The 27,594-nt window shown below is 42.3% G+C and overlaps 1 protein-coding gene across 6 annotated transcripts; it reads left to right on the top strand.

Annotated features, from left to right (window-relative positions):
- Positions 1-780: 780 nt before the first annotated feature.
- LOC133484697 (cytoplasmic polyadenylation element-binding protein 4-like) lies at positions 781-26,151 on the top strand. Of its 6 annotated transcripts, none has more exons than XM_061787656.1 (12): positions 781-913; positions 1,785-2,890; positions 3,856-3,954; positions 4,245-4,338; positions 10,781-10,831; positions 11,024-11,047; positions 16,606-16,776; positions 19,917-20,006; positions 20,085-20,203; positions 20,369-20,483; positions 20,574-20,755; positions 23,214-26,151. In XM_061787656.1, exons 2-12 carry the CDS (start codon positions 1,841-1,843, stop codon positions 23,439-23,441), a joined length of 2,223 nt encoding a protein of 740 aa, XP_061643640.1. In that variant the 5' UTR covers positions 781-913; positions 1,785-1,840; the 3' UTR covers positions 23,442-26,151. The 6 variants fall into 6 exon arrangements, with proteins under 6 accessions (XP_061643640.1, XP_061643642.1, XP_061643639.1 ...); XM_061787658.1 differs by having other exon boundaries at positions 805-997; positions 4,248-4,338; XM_061787655.1 differs by having other exon boundaries at positions 805-997.
- Positions 26,152-27,594: the final 1,443 nt, after the last annotated feature.

Here is a 27,594-nt window from a genome sequence, read left to right as displayed (position 1 = left end):
GACTAGCAATATGCACTCATGTATGCATTCTGACTTACAGTAAAGGTCATTATGTTTTTATGCAGCTTAACTCATTCACTAGCCAGCCTTCCCAGTTACCATGGATATTTGACTTCTAAATTATTAACAATTAACAATTATGAGAAAACAGATTTGACCAACCCTTCAGGAGTGTGTTTAAAATATTTCTGGTGATAATTCGATGAGGTACTGAATTTGTTGATCTGACACAGGGACAAAGCACACAAATTCACCTAACATGAAGTGTCCATGGGTTGCCTCGATTGAACATTTGTGGATTACGCAACCTGGATGAGAAAAACATAAAGAAAAACTGAATTTTTAATAAGCATGTTTTTTGTTTTGTTTTTTAATTGATTTGTGACAGTAAGCTAAAAATAACTAGGCGAACGATTTGTTTAATCATATTGTGCCCTGTGCATTTTTGAACGAATGGCTGCAAATGATAAAGAATACTTTTTTACCCGTTTAAACATTTCACGTAATTACCAAGCTTTGAAATGATCCCATTACAAAAAGGGCTTTGATTGTCTCTCATGAACGTTTTCCCCAACAACTCCTCCCATTGATTTCAATGCATCCTTATTTGGGAGGAGAACGTGTGCCATTCATTGAATAAAGGCGTGCCATAGGCGCGGCGACTCAATAATTATCCACTCAAATGGAAGATCGAGGCATGACTGGGCGGGACTATAGTGGAAATCCAGACGCATATTGGCTGCCTTCCGTTCTCAGGGCGTGGCCCATAGACGGAAGTGTCCGCCGACTGGCTCAGCTGTCATCTACATGAAAGGAGAAACCATTTACACCGGCCGTCTGGGAAATGCAGAAAAGGGAAAAACGCTGAAATATGGCAACATCAAAACGATAAGGTCATGACGCCCATCTGAAGGTAGTTACGACCGAGTTGCTAGAGATAGACTCTCATTCTCAATGACTCAGAGCCGCGGACGGGTTTGGGTTACGTTTTTTCGAGGTGAAAATTTGATGGCTTTACTGTGTGACATTGAACAATCAGGGCACGAAATAGACGAGGTCGTTAAAAGAGCCAAGCTCCATTTCCATCATGTCATCCCCTGGAAATTTCCACCGAGCTCTCCTCCGTAATGTTGTCGCGTACGTTCGTTCGTTCGTATCGTTTGACATTGTTATCCGCCGAAAGCGCTTTAATGCTTGCCAGCTGCTTTGCAAATATGCTAGTTTTCCAACGTCCCTTATGCTAGCTTAGCGGCTCCGGGAAGGGAGCCTACAAGAACCGACTAGAGACGTCATCAGCATTTTCCTGTATTTAAATGGCTTCGTGTGGGGAGGTCATTGCTTAGAAAGAAATATTTCTCGGTAGGTGTCCACGCTGCTGCATCGGCGCCGACCGGATCCGTCACAAATTCAGAGCAATGCTCAGGGGTGATTTAAAATAGCCTTGTGTGTCTGCATGATGAAAAGGACACATGCAAGGTGGTGGAGTCGATGTTAGCTTTGCTGCTAGCTGCGCAACGACCTTTGTAGGCGTCAAACTGGGCGTTTAGCTGCTGCCTATGCTGGTTCGGTTGGGTGTTTTCCCTGCTTGCTTACCACCATTATTATCCTGGCGAGGCACTTCTTACATTTCTGTGGTTATATTATAAAACAGACATGATGCAATTCAAGTAGTGTATGTTTATATATGTTTATGTGTGGTGTGTTCTTTTTACTAGCCAGTCTTATTCAAGGTGTACGTTGAAGTGAAATTTGTCACCATTTAAATCCATTTGTCTGTTTTTCAGGATTAAAAAAAGAAAGAAAGCCAAAAGCTACTGAATATATATACTGTGTGTCCTAAATGGGGGACTACGGGTTTGGAGTTCTAGTGAAGAACAGCGGTGGTAACAAATCTGCTCTCCCTGTAAGGATCCCTCCTCACCTCCAACCCCAGCACCCTCACCACCCCTCCAACCCCTCGAGCTCCCCCTCCTTCGTAAACAACACCTGCTCCACCAATGGAGGCAGTGCTTGGCTGTTCCCCGCAGTAGCCCAACACAGTAACATGCAAGATGAGATTCTGGAGTCAGACAAGTCTAAGGCTTTAGACCTCCAGGAAATGCAGGAAAAGTCTCAAGTCCAGGCCCAGCCTCAGGCCCTTTCTCCAAGCCAGCAAGAGGCCTCCTTAGAACTGGAGGGAGCTCTGCCCGAAAACAACTTGATGGAGAAAGGTTCTTTGGAGAGCAGTGGTGGGAAGGAGAAGCTAAGGATGGAGTCTCCAGTGCTGAGTGGGTTTGACTACCAGGACACACTGGGAATGGGTACAGGGTGCACACAGTCGCCCCCTTCCTCACTGACAAGCTTCAACAACTGGTCCCCTGCTGTTCCGTCTACACAGTCTCCTGTGGTAGGTGATGACGTTGGGGGTTTCTTCGGTCCTTCTGGTTCCAATGGCAATGCACCTCCCCTGCTGTTCCAGAGCTTCTCCCACCATGCTGGGCCTGGGTTTGGTGCAGGTGGCAATTTCTCTCCACAGATCGGACCAGTCTCCCAGCACCATCCTCCCACACCTCACCCCCAGCCCTATCACCCTCATGGCCAGGGCGTTCCGCCGCAACACCGGCGCTCCCCGGCAAGCCCTCACCCCCCTCAGCCCTCCTTCCCTCCGCACGCTCATCGGACCGGCGGCTTCCCCCAGCTGCCCCACCTCACTCCTGCCCAGAGCAAACACCCTTCACCCTGGGGAAGCTACCAGAGCCCCTCCACACCCACATCAACCACCTGGAGCCCTGGCGGATATGGAGGCTGGGGGGGCACACATGGGGTTCGAGAGTACCGACGTGGGGTAGGTGGAGGAATGACTGGCCTTAACTCAATCTCTCCACTGAAGAAGTCCTTCCCCAACAGTCAGGTAGATGCACGTCACGACTCATAAAGACGCTCATTCTCGTGTATTGTGGAAACTCCAAAGTTGACTTTTTTTCCCCAATAGTAAATGTATATTGCCATCAAAGATCAAAACCTTTAATTGTTCAGATATTTTATTTATAAATGACATTTGAACATTCTCAACTGTCATTCAAGGATAAAGAAAAGTATGTAATATAACTAAAATCAAGAAATACTACTGACCATTTTAGACACCTGACAAGTTGCACAGTGGAGCAGAAACAGGAAGATGGCAGAGCAGTAGGCTACTGTCACGTTGTGGCGTTTTATAGGAAATGCTGAAATCAATAAATTGCGCATCGGTCAGCACTAGTTCTGTGGTTGCTTTGTTGGTATTGTATACTGTTTTAAACAAATAAACATTAGGAATCAAACAGTAAACTTAAAACCTTTGATAACATTTCAGAAGGTTAGTATTATCGTTTTAAATTGTAATTATCCTTGCTATTGTATGTAGCGTCTCTGAGAGCAGTATTTGTCTGCTAACTTCTCCTATTTGCTGTGTGCCGCAAATGGAGAAAGAAGACGCGAATCATAGACTGCAATGATGAAGACGACGCAACTTGAACGCGAAGATGATTATGCCAGACACACATTTTGAGGTTTTGTAATGTGGCAGAGGACTAGGGTTGAACTGTGGGTGTTAGATGGAAAATTATTTTTAAATATAAAATTACCCTGTATGCAAAGAAGATTGGTCAAATAAGAAAAACAAAAACATTTTCAGTTCAGTGGAAATAAGATGTTTGTTGACGAGCTTCTGTGGTTATTTTCATGCTAGTCATTAGCTACTTTGCTCTCGGCTAGATACTGTTTATGTAAGCATGTGCTTGATTAAAATGAAATTTCCACTGTATTTTCATATTAGCTGCTGGTGTAAGCACAAAATAATTTTGGCCTGTAGATGAAACTCTTGCTGGTCCCCAGGTTTCTTCCCAGAAGTTTCCCCGGAATAACTCTGGCTTCAATCACAAGGGCTGGGTGGAGGATGCAGTGAGCCGCAGTGATAGTGTCTACCCTTTCCAGGTGAAGCTTCAACAATAATGCCATTCATTTCATTTGTTAAGCCTTTTATTTTCAGACTGTTAAATCCTCCACAGTCATTTTTGTGCTTTGTTTCTAAATACATTAAAGATGTTTGAAGATAATTGCTGAAAATGTGCAAAGACTGACACTTGTTACTATGAGTTTGTGTGCAGTGTATCCTGCAGATTAGGTCTAGCCACTAGCATCGTGACTAACTGTGTCAGGCTGCCGGTACCTCAGATGGTGATAGGGAGGCTGTGAGGAGTCTTAATGTTCTTTTACTCTTTTAGCAGGAGAGAACCCGCTCCTTTGATGGTTTCAACATGCACTCTCTGGAGAACTCCCTGATCGACATTATGAGGGCTGAGCAGGATTCCTTGAAAGGTTAGTTACCACACTGACAATAGTCAGGATGAGCTCCATTGCTACTGGCTGTCAGCCTTATCTGACAGCCAGAAGTTATTGGGCATCTTCGCATAGCACACACTTTACAGTGGAGACACAGCAGAGGAAAATGTGAAATTATTTTATTTTGTGCAGTGCATTTTTATTATATTTGAGTGAACCCCAGCATGTTTGCAGTTTGGCATTTGCAAATGCACTTATTCACAGATTTTTCTGGGAACCTATCCTCCGTTATTATTGTTGCGCATCTTGTAAGTAAGTAGTAAGTATTGCTTAGGTGGCATCTTGGTGCGAAGGAACTATGTTTTAAGTGAGTTGAGGAGCTTCATGTAGTGCTTTGTTGCCATCTTGTGAAATTTAGTTGCCAAGGAACTATATCAAAGTGAAGATTTAGACATTGTCATTTAGACATAAGCATTGCTTTGCTGCCATCCTATGGCATCTATAGGCGAAGGGGCGTCAGTTACTGAGATTTTCTCTATTCGTGGCAAAGTTTAGTTTTTAAAAGTAGACACCTGATTCACATACTATATACAGTGGGTACAGAAAGTATTCAGACCCCCTTAAATGTTTCACTCTTTGTTATATTGTAGCCATGTTCTAAAATAATTTAAGTTCATTTTTTTCCTCATTACTGTACACACAGCACCCCATATTGACAGAAAAAATGGAATTGTTGAAAATGTTGCAGATTTATTAAAGAAGAACTGAAATATCACACAGCCATAAGTATTCAGACCTTTTGCTCAGTATTTAGTAGAAGCACCCTTTTGAGCTAATACTGCCATGAGTCTTTTTGGGAATCATTCAACAAGTTTTTCACACCTGGATTTGGGGATCCTCTGCTATTCCTCCTTGCAGATCCTCTCCAGTTCTGTCAGGTTGGATGGTGAATGTTGGTGGACAGCCATTTTCAGGTCTTTCCAGAGATGCTCAATTGGGTTTAAGTCAGGGCTTTGGCTGGGCCATTCAAGAACAGTCACGGAGTTGTTCTGAAGCCACTCCTTCGTTATTTTAGTTGTGGGCTTAGGGTCATTGTCTTGTTGGAAGGTGAACCTTCAGCCCAGTCTGAGGTCCTGAGCACTCTGGGGAACGTTTTCATCCAGGATATTCCTGTACTTGGCCCCAGTAATCTTTCCTTCGATTGCAACCAGTCGCCCTGTCCCTGCAGCTGAAACCCCCCCCCCGGGCATGATGCTGCCACCACCATGCTTCAGTGTTGGGCCTGTATTGGACAGGTGATGAGCACTGCCTGGTTTTCTCAACACATACCACTTGGAATTAAAACCAAAAAGTTCAATCTTGGTCTTATCAGACCAGAGAATCTTATTTCTCACCATCTTCAAGTCCTTCAGGTGTTTTTTAGCAAACTCCATGCGGGCTTTCATGTGTCTTGCACTGAGGAGAGGCTTCCGTCGGGCCACTCTGCCATAAAGCTTCGACTGGTGGTGGGCTGCAGTGATGGTTGACTTTCTAGAACTTTTTCCCATCTCCCGACTGCATCTCAGCTCAGCCACAGTTATCTTTGGGTTCTTATTTACCTCGCTCACCAAGGCTCTTCTCCCCCGGTTGCTCAGTTTGGCCGGACGGCCAGCTTTAGGAAGGGTTCTGGTCATCCCGAATGCCTTCCATTTAAGGATTATGGAGGCCACTGTGCTCTTAGGAACCTTAAGTGCAGCAGAAATATTTGTTTAACCTTGGCCGGATCTGTGCCTTGCCACAATTCTTTTTCTGAGTTCTTCAGGTAGTTCCTTTGACCTCATGATTCTGCAAGGTCTTACATAGACAGGTGTGTGGCTTTCCTAATCAATTTCAAGCAGTGTAATCAAACATAGCTGGACTCCATCCATCCATCCATTTTCTGAGCCGCTTCTCCTCACTAGGGTTGCGGGCGTGCTGGACCCTATCCCAGCTATCATCGGGCAGGAGGCAGGGTACGCCATGAACTGGTTGCAAGCCAATCGCAGGGCACATACAAACAAACAACCATTCACACTCACATTCATACCTAGGGGCAATTTAGAGTTGTCAATTAACCTACCATGCATGTTTTTGGGATGTGGGAGGAAACCGGAGTGCCCGGAGAAAACCCACGCAGGCACAGGGAGAACATACAAACTCCACACAGGCGCGGCCGGAACTGTGAGGCAGACTGTGCCGCCTGGTGTAGAACCATCTCAAGGATAATCAGAAGAAATGGACAGCACCCGAGTTAAATGAGTGTCACAGCAAAGGGTCTGAATACTTATGGCTGTGGGATATTTCAGTTTTTCTTTTTTAATAAATCTGCAAAAATTTCAATGATTCAGTTTTTTTCCCCCTGTCAATATGGGGTGCTGTGTGTACATTAATGAGGGGAAAAATGAACTTAAATGATTTTAGCAAATGGCTGCAATATAACAAAGAATGAAACATTTAAGAGGGTCTGAATACTTTCCATACCCACTCTATTACAATGCATAAACTAGTTTAAAATAAATCAGGACTATTACTTACAGTATTAGAAACAAGACCCCAGGAAGGCTGGATAGTCAAATCAAAATAAAATGGTGGCACATAACGCTGTCTAGTGAGCACAGAGGTGACTGGAACGCTAGCTACAAAAGACACTGTTGCAACATAAGTAATCATGTTTAATACTGCGCAGGGAACTTGGTTACACATCCCGAGAGGAAGCGGGTACTACTCCACAGTTGAATAAATCTGAGAGGATTAACTTCCTCGATAGGTGCTGTTGTTACGGTAGGTAACTGAGTTAGTGTCGGGCCCTGCGTTTGCAACCTGGGCCATCAGTGGGGATTTACCGACTTAATCCACCTCTTAACACTTACCACTGTCAGGCCGGTATCATAGAAACCATCAATAATATATAAAAACACAATATAAAAGCACGCAACTATGCTATGTACATTATCTGGAGCAGTTCAGGATCAACATTTAATAAAATGACAAAAACATACAAAAATGTTATTAAATACATGAATACTCTCCAGAGATGCAGATTATTAAATGCATTAATGTTCAATACCTACAGACGGGTTTTGCTAGTAGAACTTGGCATGCTCTGACCTAATTTTCAAAGGATGGAAAAATGCTGATGTATTTAGCCCAATGAGGTGAATGTTAAATCTCATTGGTCAAAGAAACTGTCCCATTGCTAATAGAGTTTAAGTTAAATCAGCCAGCACTACTTATTCTGAAGGCCCTCGGCTTGACATGGCAGCGCATAGAAGCTAAAATCTGATTTGACACTTGGACACAAAAAAATGCGACATCCAGATAGAGGAAGCAGTGCAGCCAACAGCAGCGCTGCGAAATGAAAATAATAGATTTGGGAATTAATAATAATATTTAATGGAACAAATATTGGAATTTAGGTTGGAAATGTAGGCCAGTGCTTCTGATAGTGTGAAGACAAGCAAAGAAGGCCCTGCTGGACCTGACTGTTCCCCATCAAAGTGCAAATGGGCTTTGGAATTTACTCATGGCCATGTGTATAATTGGAGGAAAAAGGAAGTGAACACTTCGGAATTTCTTTGATTTTTGCATAAGTTGGTCATCATATGTAGTATTATCTTCATCTGAATCGCACAAATAAAGAGAGTCTGCCTAAAATAATATCACACAAACAATTAGTTGCAGATCAGACATGCACGATCAAGATTAATTAATTTGGACTATTCCTCTTGACGAAACTGTTGCAGTTCAGCAAGATTCCTGGGCTGTCTAGGGTGTGAATAGTTATCTTGACATCATGCCACAGTGTCTCAATTGGGTTGAGGTCAGGACTTTGACTAGGCCACTCCAGAACATGTATTGTCTTCTTCTATTGTTTTGTTGCTTCTGTGTTTGGGATCATTGTCCTGTAGACACACCCATCCTTTTTTGAGCTTCAACTGTTGGACAGATGCCCTCAACTTCTCCTGCAAAATATCTTGAGAAACATGAGTTTATTTTTCCATTGATGATAGCTAGCTGTCCAGCCCCTGAGGTAGAAAGCACACTCATACCATGATGCTCCCACCACTATGCTTCACAGTTGGGATAAGGTTTTGATGTTGATGTGCTGTGCTATGGCGTTGTGCCTTCTTCCCAAACGATTCAACTTAGGTTTCATTAGGCTTTTCACGATCAGGATTTTTTGGGCCAATCACCGTTTTAAAAAAATTCAATAAAAAAAAAAAATAAATAAAAAAAGATATCCGATCACAAGATGGATCAATGTCTATTTACATGACTTGTTCATTTATTGTATATACTTGTGTACTGTATACTGAGTATCTTCAAAAGTTTTGTCTAGCATATTAGACAAAAGTTAAAAGATCAATGACCTCGAGGGGGCATTCAAGGATTGGCCACTGAAATAAATTTAGGTTAAATCAATATTACAACATGACAGAAATAATGTGTTAACTTACTGTAATTAAATTACTTTAACAAGTACTGGTAATGACATGCTTACTCCAACTTTCTCTCTGTCCCGGCTACATGGACGGTGTTCTCCAGAGTTTGCGTCCGTTTGGCTTTTTCTTTTTTTTTCTTTTTTTTTTATTGTATTTTTTCTTCTCTCCCCCCCACGCTGCGTTGCTTGAATGCAGCATGCTCTTCCTTGTGTACATTCTTCAGGTGCCTGATCAAATTTGTAGCATTTAGATGATGTTCCCAACGATGTACTTCAGTTGTTATCACAGGAATATAAATATTAGACAAATATAACCGAAGTAAACATAAAATGCAGTTTTTAAATTGTGATTTCATTTATTAAGGTAAAAAAACTGTTGAAAGCTCTACCCAACCCTGTGTGAAGCAGTAATTGCCCCCTAAACCTAATAACTGTTTGGGCTACCCTCAGGAGCGCTGACTAAAATCAAGCATTTTCTATAACGGGCAATGAGTCTTTCAGATCTCTGTGGAGATAATTTGGCCCAATCTTCCTTGCAGTATTGTTTTAATTCAGCAACACTGGAGGGTTTTTCCAGTATGAACTGCCTTTTTAAGGTCATCCCACAGCATTTCAATCGAATTCAATCCGGACTTTGACGAGGCTGCTCCAAAACATCCATATTTTTTTTTAAGCCATTCAGAAGTTGACTTGCTGGTGTGTTTTGCATCATTGTCCTGCTGCAGAACCAAAGTATGCATCACCTTGAGGTCACAAACTCATTCTCCAGGATTTTCTGGTAATGAGCAGAATTCATGGTTCCATCAATCACATCATGTCGTCCAGGTCCTGAAGAGCTAGGCACCGCCAGACTGTCACGCTACCACCATCATGTTTGACTGTTGGTATGATGATTTTTTTCTGAAATGCTGTATTACATTTATGCCAGATGTAACGACACACACACACCTTCCAAAAAGTTCAACTTTGATCTCGTTTCTGGAAACAAGTATGTATTTATTTATAAAAAAAATTACCAAAAAAAAAGCCTTTTTTAAATTTTTATTTTTTTGTCAGCAGTGGTTTTCATCTTGGAACCATGGAGGCCGTTTTTGCCCAGTCTCTTCATTGTTGTTGAGTCATGAACACTGACCTTCACTGAGGCAAAGGAGGCCTGCATTTCTTTAGATGTTGTGCTTATTTTCTTTCTGACGTCCTGGATGAGAAATCCAAATTGGGGTAATTTTTGTAGGTTGGCCACTCCTGGAAGGTTTACCATGTTTTCTCCATTTGTACAAAATTGCTCTCACCTTGGTTCACTGGAGTCTCACACTCCTATTATCTCATGGAGAAGCCGTAGCCTTGTAGGTTCACTTATATTTTCGTCCGTGTCTTGTCAATGGCTGTTATTTTCAAAAAAAATATGAAACACAATTGTTTGTTTAATTAGTTTAAGCACTCTTTTTGTTTATTCTTGTAATTTAGATGAAGCTCAGACTATATTTTATAACCAATTTATGCAGAAATTTAAGGAATTCGCATACCTTCCCCCCCACTGTAGAAACAGCCAATCAAGTTAGCAGCTCAGCAAAGATTGATGGCATCCCCTGATCTAAACCTCCCTATCGGGCAAGGAAAAACTCAAAACCCCATTTCGAGAGAAAAGGAGAAGTTTACTCTGCTACGGTTCATCATAGCTGACCCGAACCTTGAATTTTAGGCCCAATGGCTCATTATTTTATCCTGTGACAAGACCATGACAATATTGAGGAAATTTTAATGCCATGGTATTGTGATATTGTCAATGGCATTACATCCCTATTCTGTGGTTGTCATGTTGGGCACCTATTAGTGCACTTTTTATGCATGTATGCTCATGTAAGAAATTTTTTTAAATCAAGCACTATTTGATTTGTCTTCTGAATTCCTTTTAACCACAAATTGTATACGATCGTGCTCGAAACGATCCTTTGACAGAAATTAAGTAATGTCTGTTAGTTGCATGGTCTGAAGTCTTTCCTGTTTTGTCATTTACTGTAGGACGCTTCAGCTTCTCTCACCAGGGCGGAGACGGCCCTCTGCCTGTGAATGGTATGTAAATTACAGTACATGCATAAAAAGCACCATGGCCTAATTGAACTATATCTTTACACATTGCACCAGTTTGATGCCTTTGATACATGATGCATTTCCGTGTTTAAAGGTCACTATTTTTTATTTGAGGCAGTTGTTTGTGTTTAACTCCAGAACAATGTAAATGTTTTTGTGTTGTTTTACATGCAGCGAGAAGCTATGGCAGAAGGCGAGGTAAAGCTTTTAATATACAGTGGAACCTCGGTTTACGAAGGACCCAGTTTATGAACAATTCGGTTTATGAACATTTTCAAGAAAAATTCCTGCTGCTTACACACTATTTTCGGTTAACGAACAGTCTTGGCATGGGCACGAAAGGCTCAGAACTTTGTGCTTTTTGTCCCGCATCATCATCGTGTACGCATCATTGACTCTGTGCTTCAGTTTTGCCTAAAATGGCAGCAGCATCCCACAATGCAATGCAAAAGTTGGTCTGCATTGTGGGGGCCATTTAGGGCTAGCAATAACCAGGGTGAACGTAAACATTACTGTACCCGAAAAGGCTAAGACACTGCACATTGATTTGCAAGCGAACCCACTGTTATTTCCATCCATCCATGCATTTTCTTACGCTTATCTGAGGTCGGGTCACGGGGGCAGTAGTTTTAGCAGGGATGTCCAGACTTCCCTCTCCCCAGCCACTACATCCAGGTCTTCCGGGGGGATCCAGAGGCGTTCGCAGGCCAGCTGGGAGACATAGTCTCTCCTGAGTGTCTTGGGTCGTCCCCGGGTTCTCATCCCGGTGGGACATGCCCGGAACACCTCATCAGAATCAGAATCATCTTTATTTGCCAAGTATGTCCAAAACACACAAGGAATTTGTCTCCGGTAGTTGGAGCCGCTCTAGTACAACAGACAGTCAATTTACAGAACACTTTGGAGACATAAAGACATTGACAAAAAACAACAACAAACAACAATTGTGCAAAAAGATGCAGAGTCCTCAGTTCGAATGGCTAATATCGCAATAGTCCGGTGCAATGACCATTGTGGAAAGGGCACTGAGACTTCAAGGAGTGTATGCGGTTTAAAGTGACGAGTAGTGCGATAATCTGGGACAATGGTTGTGCAAATGTTACAGATACTCCTCAATCAGTGTGCAAATGGAGCAGATGCTACTCTGACATGAGTGGCCACTATATGCAAATAGTGCAGCACGGCGAGACAACTACAGTGAGTGCACGAGTAATACATAATACAGAAATGTGACAACGAACTCAAGTCAAAAAATTGCCAGCTTGTTGTAATGGAATTGTAAGTTAGCTGTTTAAGAAGTTGATTGCAAGAGGGAAGAAGCTGTTGGAATGTCTACTAGTTCTAGTTTGCATTGATCGGTAGCGCCTACCTGAGGGAAGGAGCTGGAAGTGCTGGTGACCGGGGTGGGGAGGGTCTGAGAGGATTTTGCACGCCCTTGTCTTAGTTCTGGCACCGTGCAAGTCCTCAAGGGTGGGTAGGGGGGTACCGACAATCCTTTCAGCAGTTTTGATTGTCCGTTGCAGTCGGAGTTTGTCCTTTTTTGTAGCAGCACCAAACCAGACTGTGATGGAAGAACACAGGACTGATTCGATGACCGCTGTGTAGAACTGTCTCAGCAGCTCCGGTGGCATGCCATGCTTTCTCAGAAGCCGCAGGAAGTACATCCTCTGCTGGGCCTTTTTGAGGACGGAGTTGATGTTGGTCGCCCACTTCAGGTCCTGGGAGATTGTAATTCCCAGGAACTTGAAGGTCTCGACGGTTGACACAAGGCAGCTGGACAACGTGAGGGGCAGCTGTGGCGAAGGATGCCTCCTGAAGTCCACGATCATCTCTACAGTCTTGAGCGTGTTCAGCTCCAGGTTGTGTCGGCCGCACCACAGCTCCAGCCGCTCCGCTTCCTGTCGATATGCAGACTCGTCACCGTCCTTGATGAGGCCGATGACAGTGGTGTCATCTGCAAACTTCAGGAGTTTGACAGTCGGGTTCGCTGAGGTGCAGTTGTTCGTGTAGAGAGAGAAGAGCAGCGGAGAGAGGACACAACCTTGGGGCGCCCCAGTGCTGATGCTGCGTGTGGATGAGGTGGCCTCCCCCAGCCTGACCTGCTGTGTCCTGCCCGTCAGAAAGCTGTAAATCCACTGGCAGATGGCAGGTGAGACGCTGAGCTGGGGAAGCTTGGATGAAAAGAGTTCAGGGATGATGGTGTTGAACGCTGAGCTGAAGTCCACGAACAGGATCCTCGCGTAGGTCCCTGCACTGTCGAGGTGTTCTAGGATGAAGTGCAGTCCCATGTTGACTGCATCATCCGCAGATCTGTTCGCTTGGTAGGCAAACTGCAGGGGGTCCAGCAGGGGACCTGTGACACTCTTGAGGTGGTCCAGCACAAGACGTTCAAAGGACTTCATGACCACAGATGTCAAAGCGACAGGCCTGTAGTCATTCAGACCCGAGATTGCAGGTTTCTTGGGGACTGGGATGATGGTGGAGCGTTTGAAACAGGATGGAACTTCGCACATTTCCAGTGATCTGTTGAAGATCTGAGTGAAGACTGGCGAGAGCTGGTCCGCGCAGACTTTGAGGCAGGATGGGGACACGTGGTCCGGGCCTGCCGCTTTGTTAATCTTTTGTTGTTTGAAGATGCGTCTCACATCCTGTTCATGGATGGTTAACGCAGAGGTCAGAGGTGTGATTGTGGTCGCGGGTGCGGCCGGGTTGGTGTGTGGTGTGAAACTGTCCTTTTCAAATCTGCAGTAGAAGGTATTCAAGTCGTTGGCTAGTGTGCTATTGTTCTCAGCTTGGGGGGATCGTCGCTTGTAATTAGTCAGCGACTGGAATGCATGCCAGACTGATTTAGAGTCGTTTGCGCTAAACTGTTTTTCCAACTTTGCTGTATAGATCCTCTTTGCAATGTTAATTTCTTTGGTCAGCTGGTTTCTAGCTCGATTATACAGGGCCCTGTCCCCGCTCTGATATGCGTCCTCCTTAGCTTGGCGAAGCTGCTTAAGTTTAGCAGTGAACCACGGCTTATTGTTGTTGAATGTGCGAAATGATTTTGTTGGTACACAGACCTCTTCACAGAAACTGATATAGGATGTGACAGTGTCCGTATATTCATCCAGGCTGCCAGCTGAATTTTCAAAGACACTCCAGTCTGTGCAGTCTAAGCAGCTTTGAAGTTCCATCTTGGCTTCATTTGTCCACTTTTTGACTGTTTTCACTGTAGGGTTCGCACATTTAAGTTCTTGCCTGTACGTCGGTATTAAGTGAATTAAGCAGTGATCAGATGAGCCCAAGGCTGCACGAGGTATAGCACGGTATGCGTTTTTTACCGTGGTGTAGCAGTGGTCTAAAGTATTATTTTCCCTGGTAGGACAGTCGATGTGCTGCTTGTATTTAGGGAGTTCGTGGTTGAGTTTAGCTTTGTTAAAGTCCCCGAGAATGAGGGGTGAATCGGGGTGTTTTTTTTTTATTTCGTTGACTTGATCGGCGAGCGTTAGCAATGCGGCGTTCGTGTTAGCTTGAGGCGGAATATAGACGCCAGCGAGAATGAATGATGCGAACTCACGTGGGGAGTAGAATGGTTTACAGTTTAAGAATAGCGACTCCAAATGCGGGCTCCAGTGTGTGCTGAGCACCGTGACGTCCGTACACCATTTTTCGTTGATATAGAGGCATATCCCGCCGCCCTTTGTTTTCCCCGATGATTCCATGTCGCGGTCCGCTCGATGAATGTGGAAACCGGGAAGCATAACAGCGCCATCGGGTACAGCGTCGCAAAGCCAGGTCTCCGTGAAGCACATGGCCGCGGAACGTCCGAAGTCTTTACTGGTCTTTAACAGAAGATGAAGCTCGTCCATTTTGTTGGGTAGGGAGCGTACATTCGCGAGGTGGATCGACGGGAACACCAATCTGTGTCCTCTCTTGCGGAGTTTCACCTGAATGCCGGCTCGCTTCCCTCTGTGGCGCCGCTTCCGTCTCCATGCGCCGAAAACCGCGGACGCCGCTCCGGTGAGTAACTCGGGGGGAAAAAACTGAGCGGATATTCGAAAGTTGGTGACAGAAAGTCCGGAGTAGACTCCTTGATGGTTAGCAGGTCTTCCCTTGTGTAAGTGAGTCGTGTAAGGTCTCCAAAGACGGACGAAAAACACAAAAAACACAAAAACAAAGACAATACTAGATTCCTCATCAGGGAGATGTCCAGGGGGCATCCTAATCAGATGCCCCAGCCATCACATCTGGCGCCTCCCAATGTGGAGGAGCAACGGCCCTATTCTGAGCTCATCACAGATGACTGAGCTTCTCACCCTATCTCTAAGGGAGAGCCCGGACACCATGCGGCAGAAACTAATTTTGTTCGCTTGTATCCGGGATCTTGTTCTTTGTCACGACCCACAGCTCGTGACCATAGGTGAGGGTAGGAACGTAGATCGACTGGTAAATGAGACCTTTGCCTTTCGGCTTAGCTCCATCTTCACCACAAGGGACCGATTTTAAAAAGTCTGCATGACTGCAGGTGCTGCACCGAGCCACCTGTCGATCTCCCACTCCATTCTTCCCTCACTTGTGAACAAGAACCCAAGATACTTGAACTCTTCTGTGCATTGCCACAAACAACAGTCAGGACCCGTCCCGCCACCCAAAGGCGGAGGAAGGCTACCTTCTCGTCCCCCGGGGTGAACCCCAATGTACAGGTGCCGAGTCGGGGGACAATAAGTATACCCACACCTGCTCGGCGCCTCTCATCGTGGGAAACTCCAGAGTGGAATAGAGTCCTACCCCTCTCAAGAAGACTGATACCAGAGCCCAAGCTGTGCGTGGAGGCGAGTCCGACTATATCTAGTCGGAACCTCTCGACCTCACACACCAGCTCGGGCTCCTTCCCTGTCAGAGAGGTGGCATTCCACTTCCCTAGAGCCAGCTTCTGTAGCTGGGGATCGGATCGCCAAGGCCACTGCCCAGCTCACACTGCACCCGACCCCTATGGCCCCTGCGCCAGGTGGTTTGGCCATGGGAAGGGGGACCCACGTTACCCTTTCGGGCTATGCCTGGCCGGGCCCCATGGATGCAGGCCTGGGCACCATGCGATCGTCTGCAAGCCCCAACTCCAGGCCTGGCTCCAAAGGGGGGCCCCGGTGACCCGGGTCTGGAGAAGGGAAAACTGGGTCCAATATTTTTACTTGTCATAAGGGGTCTGTGAGCGTGCTTTGTCTGGTCCGTCACCTTGGACCTGTTTTCCATGGGTGACCCTACCAGGGGTATGAAGCTCCAGACAACTTTCCTCCGAGGATCATCGGGACACACAGACCCCCCCCCACGATAAGGTGACGTCTCCAGGAGTTAATCATCATAAATTGTTTTCACAATTTCACATCATTTCTGTATTGCACAGTATTTATTTTTAACCTCAACAATCAAAATAAGGTCAATATAATGTAGTTCTGCGGCTGGAACGGATTCATTGCATTTCCATTCATTTCAAATGGGAAACATTACCTTAGTTTGTGAACGTTTCGGTTTGAGAATGGGGTCACGGAACAAATTACATTCGTAACCTGAGGTTCCATTGTTCTTAAAAAAAAAAAAATAGTAAAAAAATAAAGCTGAGTTCTTCGACCATTTGAAGTAGTTTAACCATTGCATGTTCTTTCATGGATGTTGTCAGCACCGCAGCCCTATGTTTGCTTTTAAATCTTCCCTTGAATAATCAAACTCTAGCTTTCTTCACCATTTTAATTATATACATTCGATTTTCTTGCTAGGTCATTCCTCTCTTTTCCCCATGGAAGATGAGCGCTCTTTCGGGGAGGAAGAGACCACTGAACTCAGTGGACTTGGCTCAGCGCACTGTTTCCCCCACCTCAATGGAGAGCGCATAGAGCGCTACTCTCGCAAAGTGTTTGTTGGAGGGCTGCCCCCGGACATAGACGAAGGTACAGCGACTGCAGTGATCCAGAAGGTGTTACACTAGTTTTATCCTAGCTCATAATCTGTAAATAAATAAATAAATATCCATACACTCTTTTGTTTATAAAATAGCAGACAACTGTGAACATTTGTCAGTTATGTCAGTTCTAATAAATGGGTCAGTTTTCCCTACAGTTGAGGATTTCAAATGAAAGGAATACATGGATGGGTGACAAGTCATTAAAGCATTACGCTGTAGTTCTATAACACAAATCACTGTGAAATTATAATAGAAAGAAACAACATTTCAGAGTGTCAGTGAAGTGAGGTAATGGCATGAGTACATGACGCAACAATTGTTTTTTTTGCCAAATGTATTTCCATTATTTGTCTTGACAATTGAACAAAGTTTTTTTGCTGAAAGAAAAGAAAGCAGTACGGAAGAACAGGGTTGTGGAGCGACAGATCGTACTGCAGGGAACTAGCATGCACCTTAGTTTAGCGAGTGGAGTAACGCTCTCTTAGGAATGATGCCTTTGCAGAAATGGCTTACTGGTTGCCACAGGCTTCATTGAAAGCCCTACTTCGTTAGATGGCAAGCTATGTGAGTCAGTTATCAGTGCACTCTGCTCATTGTAGCAAAATAGTGCACTCCATTTTTCATGGAAACATAGCTTTGTTAATGTAAACACTTGATAGATAATAAATTAAGTAAATGATTTTTATGTTAATCCCTAATTGGGAACATTTGCATGGATTTGCTTGAGCACTTGCAGTGCAAAAAGTATTTGCCCCCTTTTCAAATTATAATTTTTTGCACAGTTTCCCCCACTTTAATGTTTGAGTTCATCAAACAAATGTAACTGTCAGACAAAGATAACAAGTATTTATGGGGATAGAAAACTATTCAAAGCTAACTGGCCCTGTGTGAAAAAGTAAATGACCCCCTTGTTAAATCATGAATTTAACAGTGACTAACCACTTTTTTGGGGAAAGCTGAGTTAATTTTGACTGATCACTACCAAGCCTGATTACCTCCAGACCTGTTCAATCAAGAATTCCCATGAATACAACCTGTCTGACAAAATGAAGTTGGCCAAAAGATCTGAAAATGCTACAACTGCCACGAGCCAAAGAAATTCAAGAACAGATGAGAAATAAAGTAATCTGTCAATCTGGTAATCTGTCAGTCTGGAAAGGGTTACCAAGCCATTTCTAAAGATTTAGGACTCCAGCGAACCATGGTGAGAGCAGTTATCCACAAATGGAGAAAACGTGGAACAATGGTCAACTTTCCCAGCCTACAAAAATGACCCCAAGAGCACACCGACGACTCATCCAGGAGGTCACAAAGGAATCCAACATCACAAGAACTGCAGGTCTCCCTTTCCTCAGTTAAGGCCAGTCTTCATGATTCAACAACAAGGAAAAGACTGGCAGATGGCAGAGTTCCAAGGTGAAAACCACTGCTGACCATAAAGAACATAAAGGCTCGTCTTACTTTTGCAGAAAAACATCTGAATGAGACTTTTGGGACAATATTCAATTGGCTGAGGAGACCAAAATTGAACTTTTTGGAAGGTGTCTCTCATAAATCTGGTGTAAATGTAACAGAGCATTTGAGAAAAAAAAGAGAAAAAGAACATCATGCCAACAATAAAACATGGTGGTGGTAGCACTGTGATAGTCTGGGGCTGCTTGGACCTGGACGACTTGCTGTGATTGATGGAACAAGGAATTCTGCTCTTTATCAGAAAATCCTGAAGGAGAATTGTTGGCCATCAGTTTGTGACCTCAAGCTGAAGCACAATTGCGTTCTGTAGCAGTACAACGATCCAAAACACACCAAGTCAACTTTAAATGGCTTAAAATAAATAAATAAATAAAATAAAGATTTTGGAGTGGCCTAGTCAAAATCCAGTCTTCACGCCGATTGAAATGCTGTGGCATGACCTTAAAAAGGCTGTTCATCCTCAAACCCTCCATTATTGCTGAATTAAAACAATTATGCTAGGAAAAGTGGGCCAGAATATATCCAGAGATGTGAAAGACTCATTGCTAGTTATAGCAAATGTATGATTTCAGTTGTTGATGCTGCCAAGTAGCTATGAATATTTTTTATCCCCTTAATAAATAAAATTATTTAAAAACCGGTATTTTATTTTTACTTGTTAGCTTTGTCTGATATTCACATTCGATTATCTTAGACATTAACCTGGGGAAATAATGTAAAAAAATAAGAATTTGAGAAAGAGGCAAATACTGTAATTTCTTGTGTATAATGCCCACCCTTGTATAATACGCACCCTCAAAGTTGACCTCAAATTTCTGGAAAACCCTTCTCCCTATGTATAATGCATTTTTACAATGCATTATTTTTCTTCTAACCATATGATCAAAATGAAGTATTATCTGTGTTTTATTCCTTCCTTCAAATAATTATTCTGAAGTTAAGTACTTTATTTGAACATGTAATACTTTTTATTTACTTGCTCTTATTTTGAAATTCACAGACCTACTTTTATTTAGTAAATGAGAAAGCACACAGTTGTGCTCATATGTTTGATTACCCAAACAGAATTTGTAAGATGGGTACAATTCTTTAAAGAAAACACAAAGGGCCAGGCGAAACATATTTTATTTTAATGGGATTCAAATTAAACTGTCAAGCATTTCAGAAAAGCATTATCATTATCAAAACATAACCATAAAGAAAATTATGGTTTTTCAGTCATCAGTCTTATTTAAAACTAAAAAACCCCCAAAAAACAAAAGAAAACTAAAAACACAAACAATATTTCCTAAATTCTGCCAGGGTATGTAAATTTATGAGCACAACTGTACATATGCAGTCAAACGTACCCCTGTCATATTGGAATGAAAGTGTAGGCTACACCTTTTTCATAACCTCTAGGTGGTGGTGGCATGTTGGAATGATAGTGTACAGCTTTTTCATAACCTCTAGATGGTGGCATACATTTATAAAATATGATAGTTTTCCCCCCCCATTTTGCTCTATACCTATGTATAATGCGCACTATTGTGTTTTAACAATTTTGTCGGGGGGGGGGGGGGGGGGGAATAATGCTTATTATACACGAGAAATTACGGTACTTTTTCACGGTACTGTAATAAACACTGATTGAACATTTGATTTGTGTTCCAGATGAAATCACTGCCAGTTTTCGTCGATTTGGTCACTTGTTTGTTGACTGGCCTCACAAGGCAGAGAGCAAGTCCTATTTCCCCCCAAAAGGTGAGGACTGATACACATTTGTTCTACTTTGGATGTAACAGCGCACTGATATTAATTGCTCTTATGACACCTTTCCAGGATATGCCTTCCTGCTTTTTCAAGATGAGAGCTCTGTTCAGGCTCTGATCGATGCCTGCATTCAAGAGGATGGCAAACTGTACCTGTGTGTCTCGAGCCCCACCATCAAAGACAAGCCTGTGAGTGTTTTCATGCGCTTTTAGTCGGGGGATGTAGTAGTTCCATTACTGTTCTAAAATGACAATAGTCTGATTAACAAACAACCACAATGCATATCACATTCCTCCTCTAAACCTGCTGTGTCATCCTGAATGAATAGTTTCTGTAATGTGTTCATATGCCAGGTCCAAATCAGACCTTGGAACCTAAATGATAGTGACTTTGTAATGGATGGTTCTCAGCCTTTGGATCCAAGGAAGACCATCTTTGTTGGTGGTGTTCCTCGCCCCCTACGTGCAGGTAAATTTGGGTCATGGCTCCCAAATGCATTACACTGCCCTCATCACGCCAATTAAACTTGTATGTTGTTTATGTATGTTGTTCTTCCAGTGGAGCTGGCCATGATCATGGACCGTCTCTATGGCGGAGTGTGCTACGCTGGTATTGACACGGACCCTGAACTGAAATACCCAAAGGGGGCGGGGCGAGTGGCTTTCTCCAATCAGCAAAGCTACATTGCAGCCATCAGTGCCAGATTTGTTCAACTGCAGCATGGGGAGATTGATAAAAGGGTAAGTCATTCTGCTGTTTGAATTGATGATTTGTTTTGAGGTCCTGTTGTAAGAGGCTGTAACATGTAGGTGATGTTAACCACTGCCTGCTGGTTGATCAAGCAGATTCATAATCACCACAGCTTAGTAAAGACTGTGGATTCATGTCAAGAAAACAAACACTAATGTTAGCTTGCCCTGTTGCTGCTCCACAGTCTCTACTTCGCTGCAGCGGCCCATTTTCTTGCTGCCCTCAGTCTTTAGAGCAGTGGTTCTTAACCTAGATTTGGTCAAACCGTAGGGGTTCAGTGAGTCAGTCGCAGAGCTTCAGCGGAGGAAAACACAGACATAGTATGTGCGTGCCTGCGTGTCTCCGTCAATCTGTCCGTAAAAGCCATTTCACACTGCGTTTAGCAGGGCGCAGCGCATTGTTGACAAATCGTGTTGCGTCTAGGTGGGCGTTTGCCACCGCGCCTCAATTTGAAAAGGTTTTTTTATTTTTATTATTATTTTTTTTTCTCCACAATCTTGTAACAATATGTAAAAGATACACGAGTTGAAATGCTATTTTTTTTAAACAATCTTTCATTTAAAAATATGTCCGATACACTTGTTGAAATGTTCAACTCGAGTGCGGCATCGCTGTGTCATCAGACAGCGCATCCATTAGGATAGGGGTTGGCGGAGTGATTTCACAGTGCTAACAACAATATGTAGACTATTAATGGAAGACTACCTGGCTATGTGACGTGCCTATATAGCAGCCACGTTGGTGAGTGCAATGTTCCCATCAAAGGCAATGCATTTACAGTGGAACCTCGCTTTAATGGACCCCAATATAACGGATATTTGAAGTAACGGACTGTCTGGAAAATACATGTGTCCAAAAATTGTTTCCAGTTGTCCCCTAAACTGGCATTGACAAAGTCTGTTAGTTCCAGAATTGGTCACTGTTGTTTACTGGTGCTGTGGCGCAATATAGACAGAGACTGGGAAAAACCTATTTCCGGGTCACTGACACACGTGCCTCCTGTGCCCATGTGGCAGCCATATTAAATGTGGTGACATTACATCAATGACATTTGGCAGCCATGTTGAATGTGTCACATTTCGAGGCCTTGCATTGACATGGCGTCCATGATGGCCAAAGTTCTATCTATCGACGCATAGAGCTCTGTGCTGCAAGAGAGCAGCATGGCGGGAGTGTTAAATTAAGAGGTTGCACTGCACGTATCTTAGCGAACAATCCTTTTCGAAGATTGTAGGCATAAAAACAAATACAAGGATTAGACTTTGTTGTGAAAGTACGAGTCGCACTTGCCAAAGTGCATGGGAAGAACAGAATTTATAGTAGGTTTTCACTGAATCGAACTGTTTTTGTTTTCGTCTCAAATTCATTTTTTGTTGATTTTGTTTGAACACAGGGATTTTGTGTACACAAATATACCTGTTTTAAATTTGAAATAAACTATTTTATTTTTCCAACGAAGAAGGGTTCTGTGAATGTGTGTATGAAACTTGCGGGGTTCAGTACCTCCAACAAGGTTCAGAACCACTGTTTTAGCACTAACAGCCAGTTGCTCAGTAAATACCATAGGCCCTTGATTGCAGTTTAACATTTCTTGATCTGACGTAGGCATTCAATATCGTGTGGTTTTCCTTTTGATACTATTTTTGAAGTGGAAATCTGACAGCCCACACCACAGAGCCAACCGTTTGTTTTAAATGTTTGGTTTTGAAAATTTAAGAACAAGCAGAGAAGCAATGATGCTGCAATGCTGTTAAGTCATCTGCAGATATGTAATATTGGACCAATCAGATTGCTCTGATGTCATCCCTATAATTGATCACATCCCCAAGGGTGTCGTTTTGGGGGTTGAAATACTATGAGGGTGATATATTAACCAATTATAGAGGAGTCCTCGGTTTACGGCAGTTGTGTTTCTTCACCTGCAACATAACCTAAATTTCTAATCTGTCAGTAACTGACACCAACGCAATAGTAAAATCATAATTACATGATTGATTGAGTGTCCTTATTTCAGATTAAGTTTTATGAAAACATTGCTTCGCCCGAAATGTAAAACAATCAAATGGAAAAACAGTACAATGATAAGTGAACGACTTGTGGCAAATGACGGCGTATTCTTACTCCACATGTAAATATACCCCTTGGTTATTTCAGTTCAGGGTCCATGTCAATACCAGCATAAACGTAAACTGCGCTGCTGCTGCTGAACGATTCTTACTTCATGCGCTGTTCTTAACCCCAAAATGTTGGATAGGCGCAAACAGGCGTTTTTCAACGAACAGTTTGTTCAACAGAAATATTTTGCGTATGGTGAATCGGCAAGGGTTAACTGTACTGTTAAGATTGAGTGGATGGAGTTCAGTCCAATTCTGTGGTCCCGTGCATGATTTTAGCTAGAGTGTACATCAATCCTTTATTTCAACACTTTCTACCATTTGTGTGTCCCAGGTTGAAGTGAAGCCATACGTGCTGGATGACCAGCTGTGTGACGAGTGCCAGGGCACCCGCTGCGGAGGGAAGTTCGCCCCTTTCTTCTGCGCTAATGTGACTTGTCTGCAGTACTACTGTGAATACTGCTGGGCGGCAATCCACTCCCGGGCAGGACGCGAGTTCCACAAGCCCCTGGTGAAGGAAGGTGGCGACCGACCGCGGCATATCTCCTTCCGCTGGAACTAAGGCAAAAGCGAGAAAGGGACCTAGGATTGGGGATGGTCTGAAAGAAAGGGGTAGCTAGGGAGTGGATACTGGCGACCTATGATATGAAAAATATAAATGCACTTTTCTCTTAAGTTAAAAAAAAAGACTTAATTTATGTTTTTTTTTAAATTGGGCCCTCTAAACAGTAACTGCTCAGAAGAGAGTAAAATCCCTTTTATGTTTTGACTTGGTGTGCATGAACATATGAATGCATTCTATTTGGATTTCAATGTTTTCTTACTTGACTGTAATTTTGTTTGGTGTTAGCTGGCGAAGCTGCTTACATTTGTTGTCAAGAGTAACAAAATTTAATTGAGGTTCATCGTAATACCTAAATCGGTATACTAACTATGGAAGCTGCATTGAAGAGAGTATGTTTTCTTTTTTTTTTTTTGCGTGCAGAATTTGAGATCAACTACCATTTACCAAAGTTTGAGTTGGGTTTGAATAGAGGAGGAATGTTAGATGCTGAGTTGATTTGTTTGGAAGCTGGCCAATGTCATCATCAGTCTCCCCAGCAACTGGCAAAAGCTGCGTTTGAACTGCTTGCAATTGTCTGAGGTCTCTGTTTCAAAGTGTCGACTTTGAAAGGAAAGGGCAAACCAAAGATTGGCCTAAAACGCATCATCAAGAGCAGACATCAATGTGGGGTTGTCGTGTCCTCTTTTCACGCAGCGGAGGAAGTCTGGAGTTTCAGCTCATTAAGGCACAGCCCTCGTGGCTCAGGTAGTAGTATTTGCTCGCTTTATATTGTCAGGGATATTAGCACTGGAAGCTAACATGCTAATGTAGTACAAACTATGGGAATGCACAGTCCATTCTCCCTGAGCTGTCCTCATGGTGTTCCACTGCACGCTCTACCTGGATTGGAGCTTCTCTCACTCGTGTTGTGGATGGATATGGCTGTAGCTAGAATTTGCTGTCACAGAGATAAAGATATTATTTTATACATGGCCTGCTGATTTTTGTACAGTGTTTTATAGCTGATTATTTTGTCATGGACATATATACATTTATTATGCACTACTTTTCTAAATATTTTTTTCAATAGTCATTTGAGGCACATTTTTCACAGATGGGAGAACTCCTTTTGCAATACCTCATTTTTTTCACTTGGTGAAAAATAATTTTGTACCTTTGTTACTAAAAGATCTGCAATTATGATTAACTTAATTTAAGATAAAAAAGTGATAATATAATTTTCAATTAGCTTTTATATATTTAAGTGCTGGTCAATCTGAACATTGTCTGGTGTATTGGTGTGATTCTGGAGCTTAAAAAATAGGCTGTCATTAGCCAATCGTACATAGATTATCTGCCCTGATTAACATTATTACTGGATCCTAAGGCATGGCAAGACCTTTCTAAAAGATTTTGATAGTCTTGAAAATATATATATTCTGGTATTTCACTCTTTAGGTGTAGTTGATATGATTAAGGTAAAGTAAAATAAATGTTTTGACTTTGGTCAACATGTAATCATCCTATCACCTGAGTGGATTTGAATATTTAGATCCTCTTTGTGGGACTGCCTGCAAGTTCTACTACTTGGCATGCATAATTATTATGTACTACAGAAACTACATGGCTAGTGTTAATGCAGGACCTAATGATGTAATGCACTAGATCTCTTCCTCCTTTTCATTGCCTCTTCGAGATCACCTCTCTTTACATGACAGAGTCTGCCTTCCTCACACAGACATAATGTTTATGCAATCTACACTATGACAACACTTTTGTAATGTAGAGGACACTTGGTAGGACATAGGTGAGAAGACTTGATCACTTGACCCCTTTTGTGATGTGGCATGCTTTGGGACATAACCTGAATGTGATGTAATGTTGCAAGTTAACTGTGAGCCATTATGTGCAATACCTATTCTTTTTAGAAACAAGTCTTCGCAGTCAAAGTCATTAAATCCATAAATCATGCAGTCACACGATTGTTCCCTCCTTTTTGTTCCCTAAGATATATGGAAAAAAAGCTAATTTATTTTTAAACATTTGGTTTTGTGCTTACGTACTTATTTTGCTACTACCATGCAACTGTGATTGAAAACATTGTATGTGTGTATATATATATATGTGTGTATATATATATATATATATATATATATATATATATATATATATATATATATATGTGTGTATATATGTATGCAAGGTTGATAATGTATTACATTTGCTATATTTTCAATTGAAATGTATAACTATGATTTGGATCAGATTTTTGTTATATTTTTGGGGTGATGTGTTTAACTTGTTGATGTGTCTAGGTTTTCTAATTGCTGTTTTGTGCTCTGCATTTTCAGATGAAAAAAGAATATCAAATATGTTTCTTAGTATTACTTGATTGCAGATGTTCAAATAGTTTTTAATTGTATGCTGGGAAGGTTATTTATTAACTTTTTTTTATCTAATATAATTTGGATTTTTATTTAGTAATTCCACATTTATAATTTGGATTTTTATTAAGTAATTTCATTTATACTGATTTTTATATTTTTTTTTCCTGATTTTTCGCTACAATACAGTTTTTATAACTGGTTTGTAGGAGTGAAGTATAAAAAAAAAAAAAAAAAAAATCTGTCATATTCATTTGCAGCCAACCTTGTTTGTAATTGTCGACATACATTTGAAGTATTTGTAATGTGAGATGTTGAACAAATAAAACCGCTGTGAGGAAGAATACATTTTTTGGCCTTTTTCAATATGGGTGGTATCTGTGAAGATAAGTCTAAAAAAAAAAACTGCTTTCATGTGATGAGCAATGTGTGATATATAAAATGTATTTTTCAAAAGTTAATCTGTCAGACATTGCTAATTAGTGAACTGCTGAGCATCTGCTGTTGCTTCTGAGCAGTGTATTGTAATGAACCTCATTATTTAACAACAATGTATTCAGTATGGCCATATTTGGACACTTAACAAAACTACATGGCAAGTGGTAATCTAAAATGCATAGCACATAGCAATGCACTAGGGTCGTGAGCGTGCTGGAGCCTATCCCAGCTATCTTTGGGGCGAGAGGCGGGGTACACCCTGAAGCCAGCCAATTGCTGGGCACATATAAACAAACAATCAATTTAGAGTCTTCAATCAACCTACAACGCATGTTTTTGGGATGTGGGAGGAAACCAGAGTATCCAGAGAAAACCCACGCAGGCACGGGGAGAACGTGCAAACTCCGCACAGGCAAAGCCAGATGTGAACCCGGACCCTCAGAACTGTGAGGCAGATGTGCTAACCAGTCTTGCACCAAGCTGCCTTTTTTTTTATTTTTTTTTTTATTTTTTATTTTTTTCTTTATATATCTTTTTTCTTCATTTTTTTCCAATTCACCTCATTTTCCCCCCTCTTATTCTGGAACAATGTGTGTGTCATCGATTTAAACAATTGAACTTTGGTTTCGTCTGTCCACAGAATATTTTGCCAGTAGTGCTGTGGAACATCCAAGTGTTCTTTAGCAAACTTTTAACATGCAGCAATGTTTGTTTAGACAGAAATGGCTTTCTCCTTGGTGTTCTCCTATGAACCCCCTTCTTGTTTAATGTTTTATGTATGGAATATAAGCAACATTGGTGCATTTTCTCCATTCATAGACAGTTTGTCTAACTGTGGACTGATGAACATCAAGACATTGAGAGATACTTTTGTAAACATTTGTAGCTTTACACAAGTCAACAATTCTTTATTGTAGGTCTTCTGAGAGCTCTTTTGAACAATGCATGTTACACATCAGGCAATCCTTCTTGACAGGAGACAATTCTAACCTGGTGTGTTTTCTAGTGGCCAGAACAGCTTTAAGTCACACCTCCAATCTTTTCTCATTGATTGGACTCCAGGTTGGCTCGGGCTGGTTTACACCTGAGCCACACCTGGAAATCTACCACGCTTTATTTGTTAACGGAGATTTTCGCATGTGCCAGTCATATCTGCAGGTATTCAGGTGGCACTCTGGGGTTCTTTTTTGTCTTTTTCTTTTCTATTTTTTACCTCATTGAGCATTCTGCGCTTTGCTCTTGCAGTCATCTTTACAGGACGGCTCTTGAGCAAACTTCAAACATACAGGAAGAGAACCAACAGTGGTGAACGTTCTCCTTTTTTGGACAATTAGTCCAAAGATTAACTG

Source organism: Phyllopteryx taeniolatus, chromosome 10, assembly GCF_024500385.1.
Source record: "Phyllopteryx taeniolatus isolate TA_2022b chromosome 10, UOR_Ptae_1.2, whole genome shotgun sequence".
Lineage (NCBI taxonomy): Eukaryota > Metazoa > Chordata > Actinopteri > Syngnathiformes > Syngnathidae > Phyllopteryx > Phyllopteryx taeniolatus.
The sequence above is the reverse complement of the archived record's forward strand: the minus strand, read 5'-3'. Positions and strand labels throughout refer to the sequence as shown.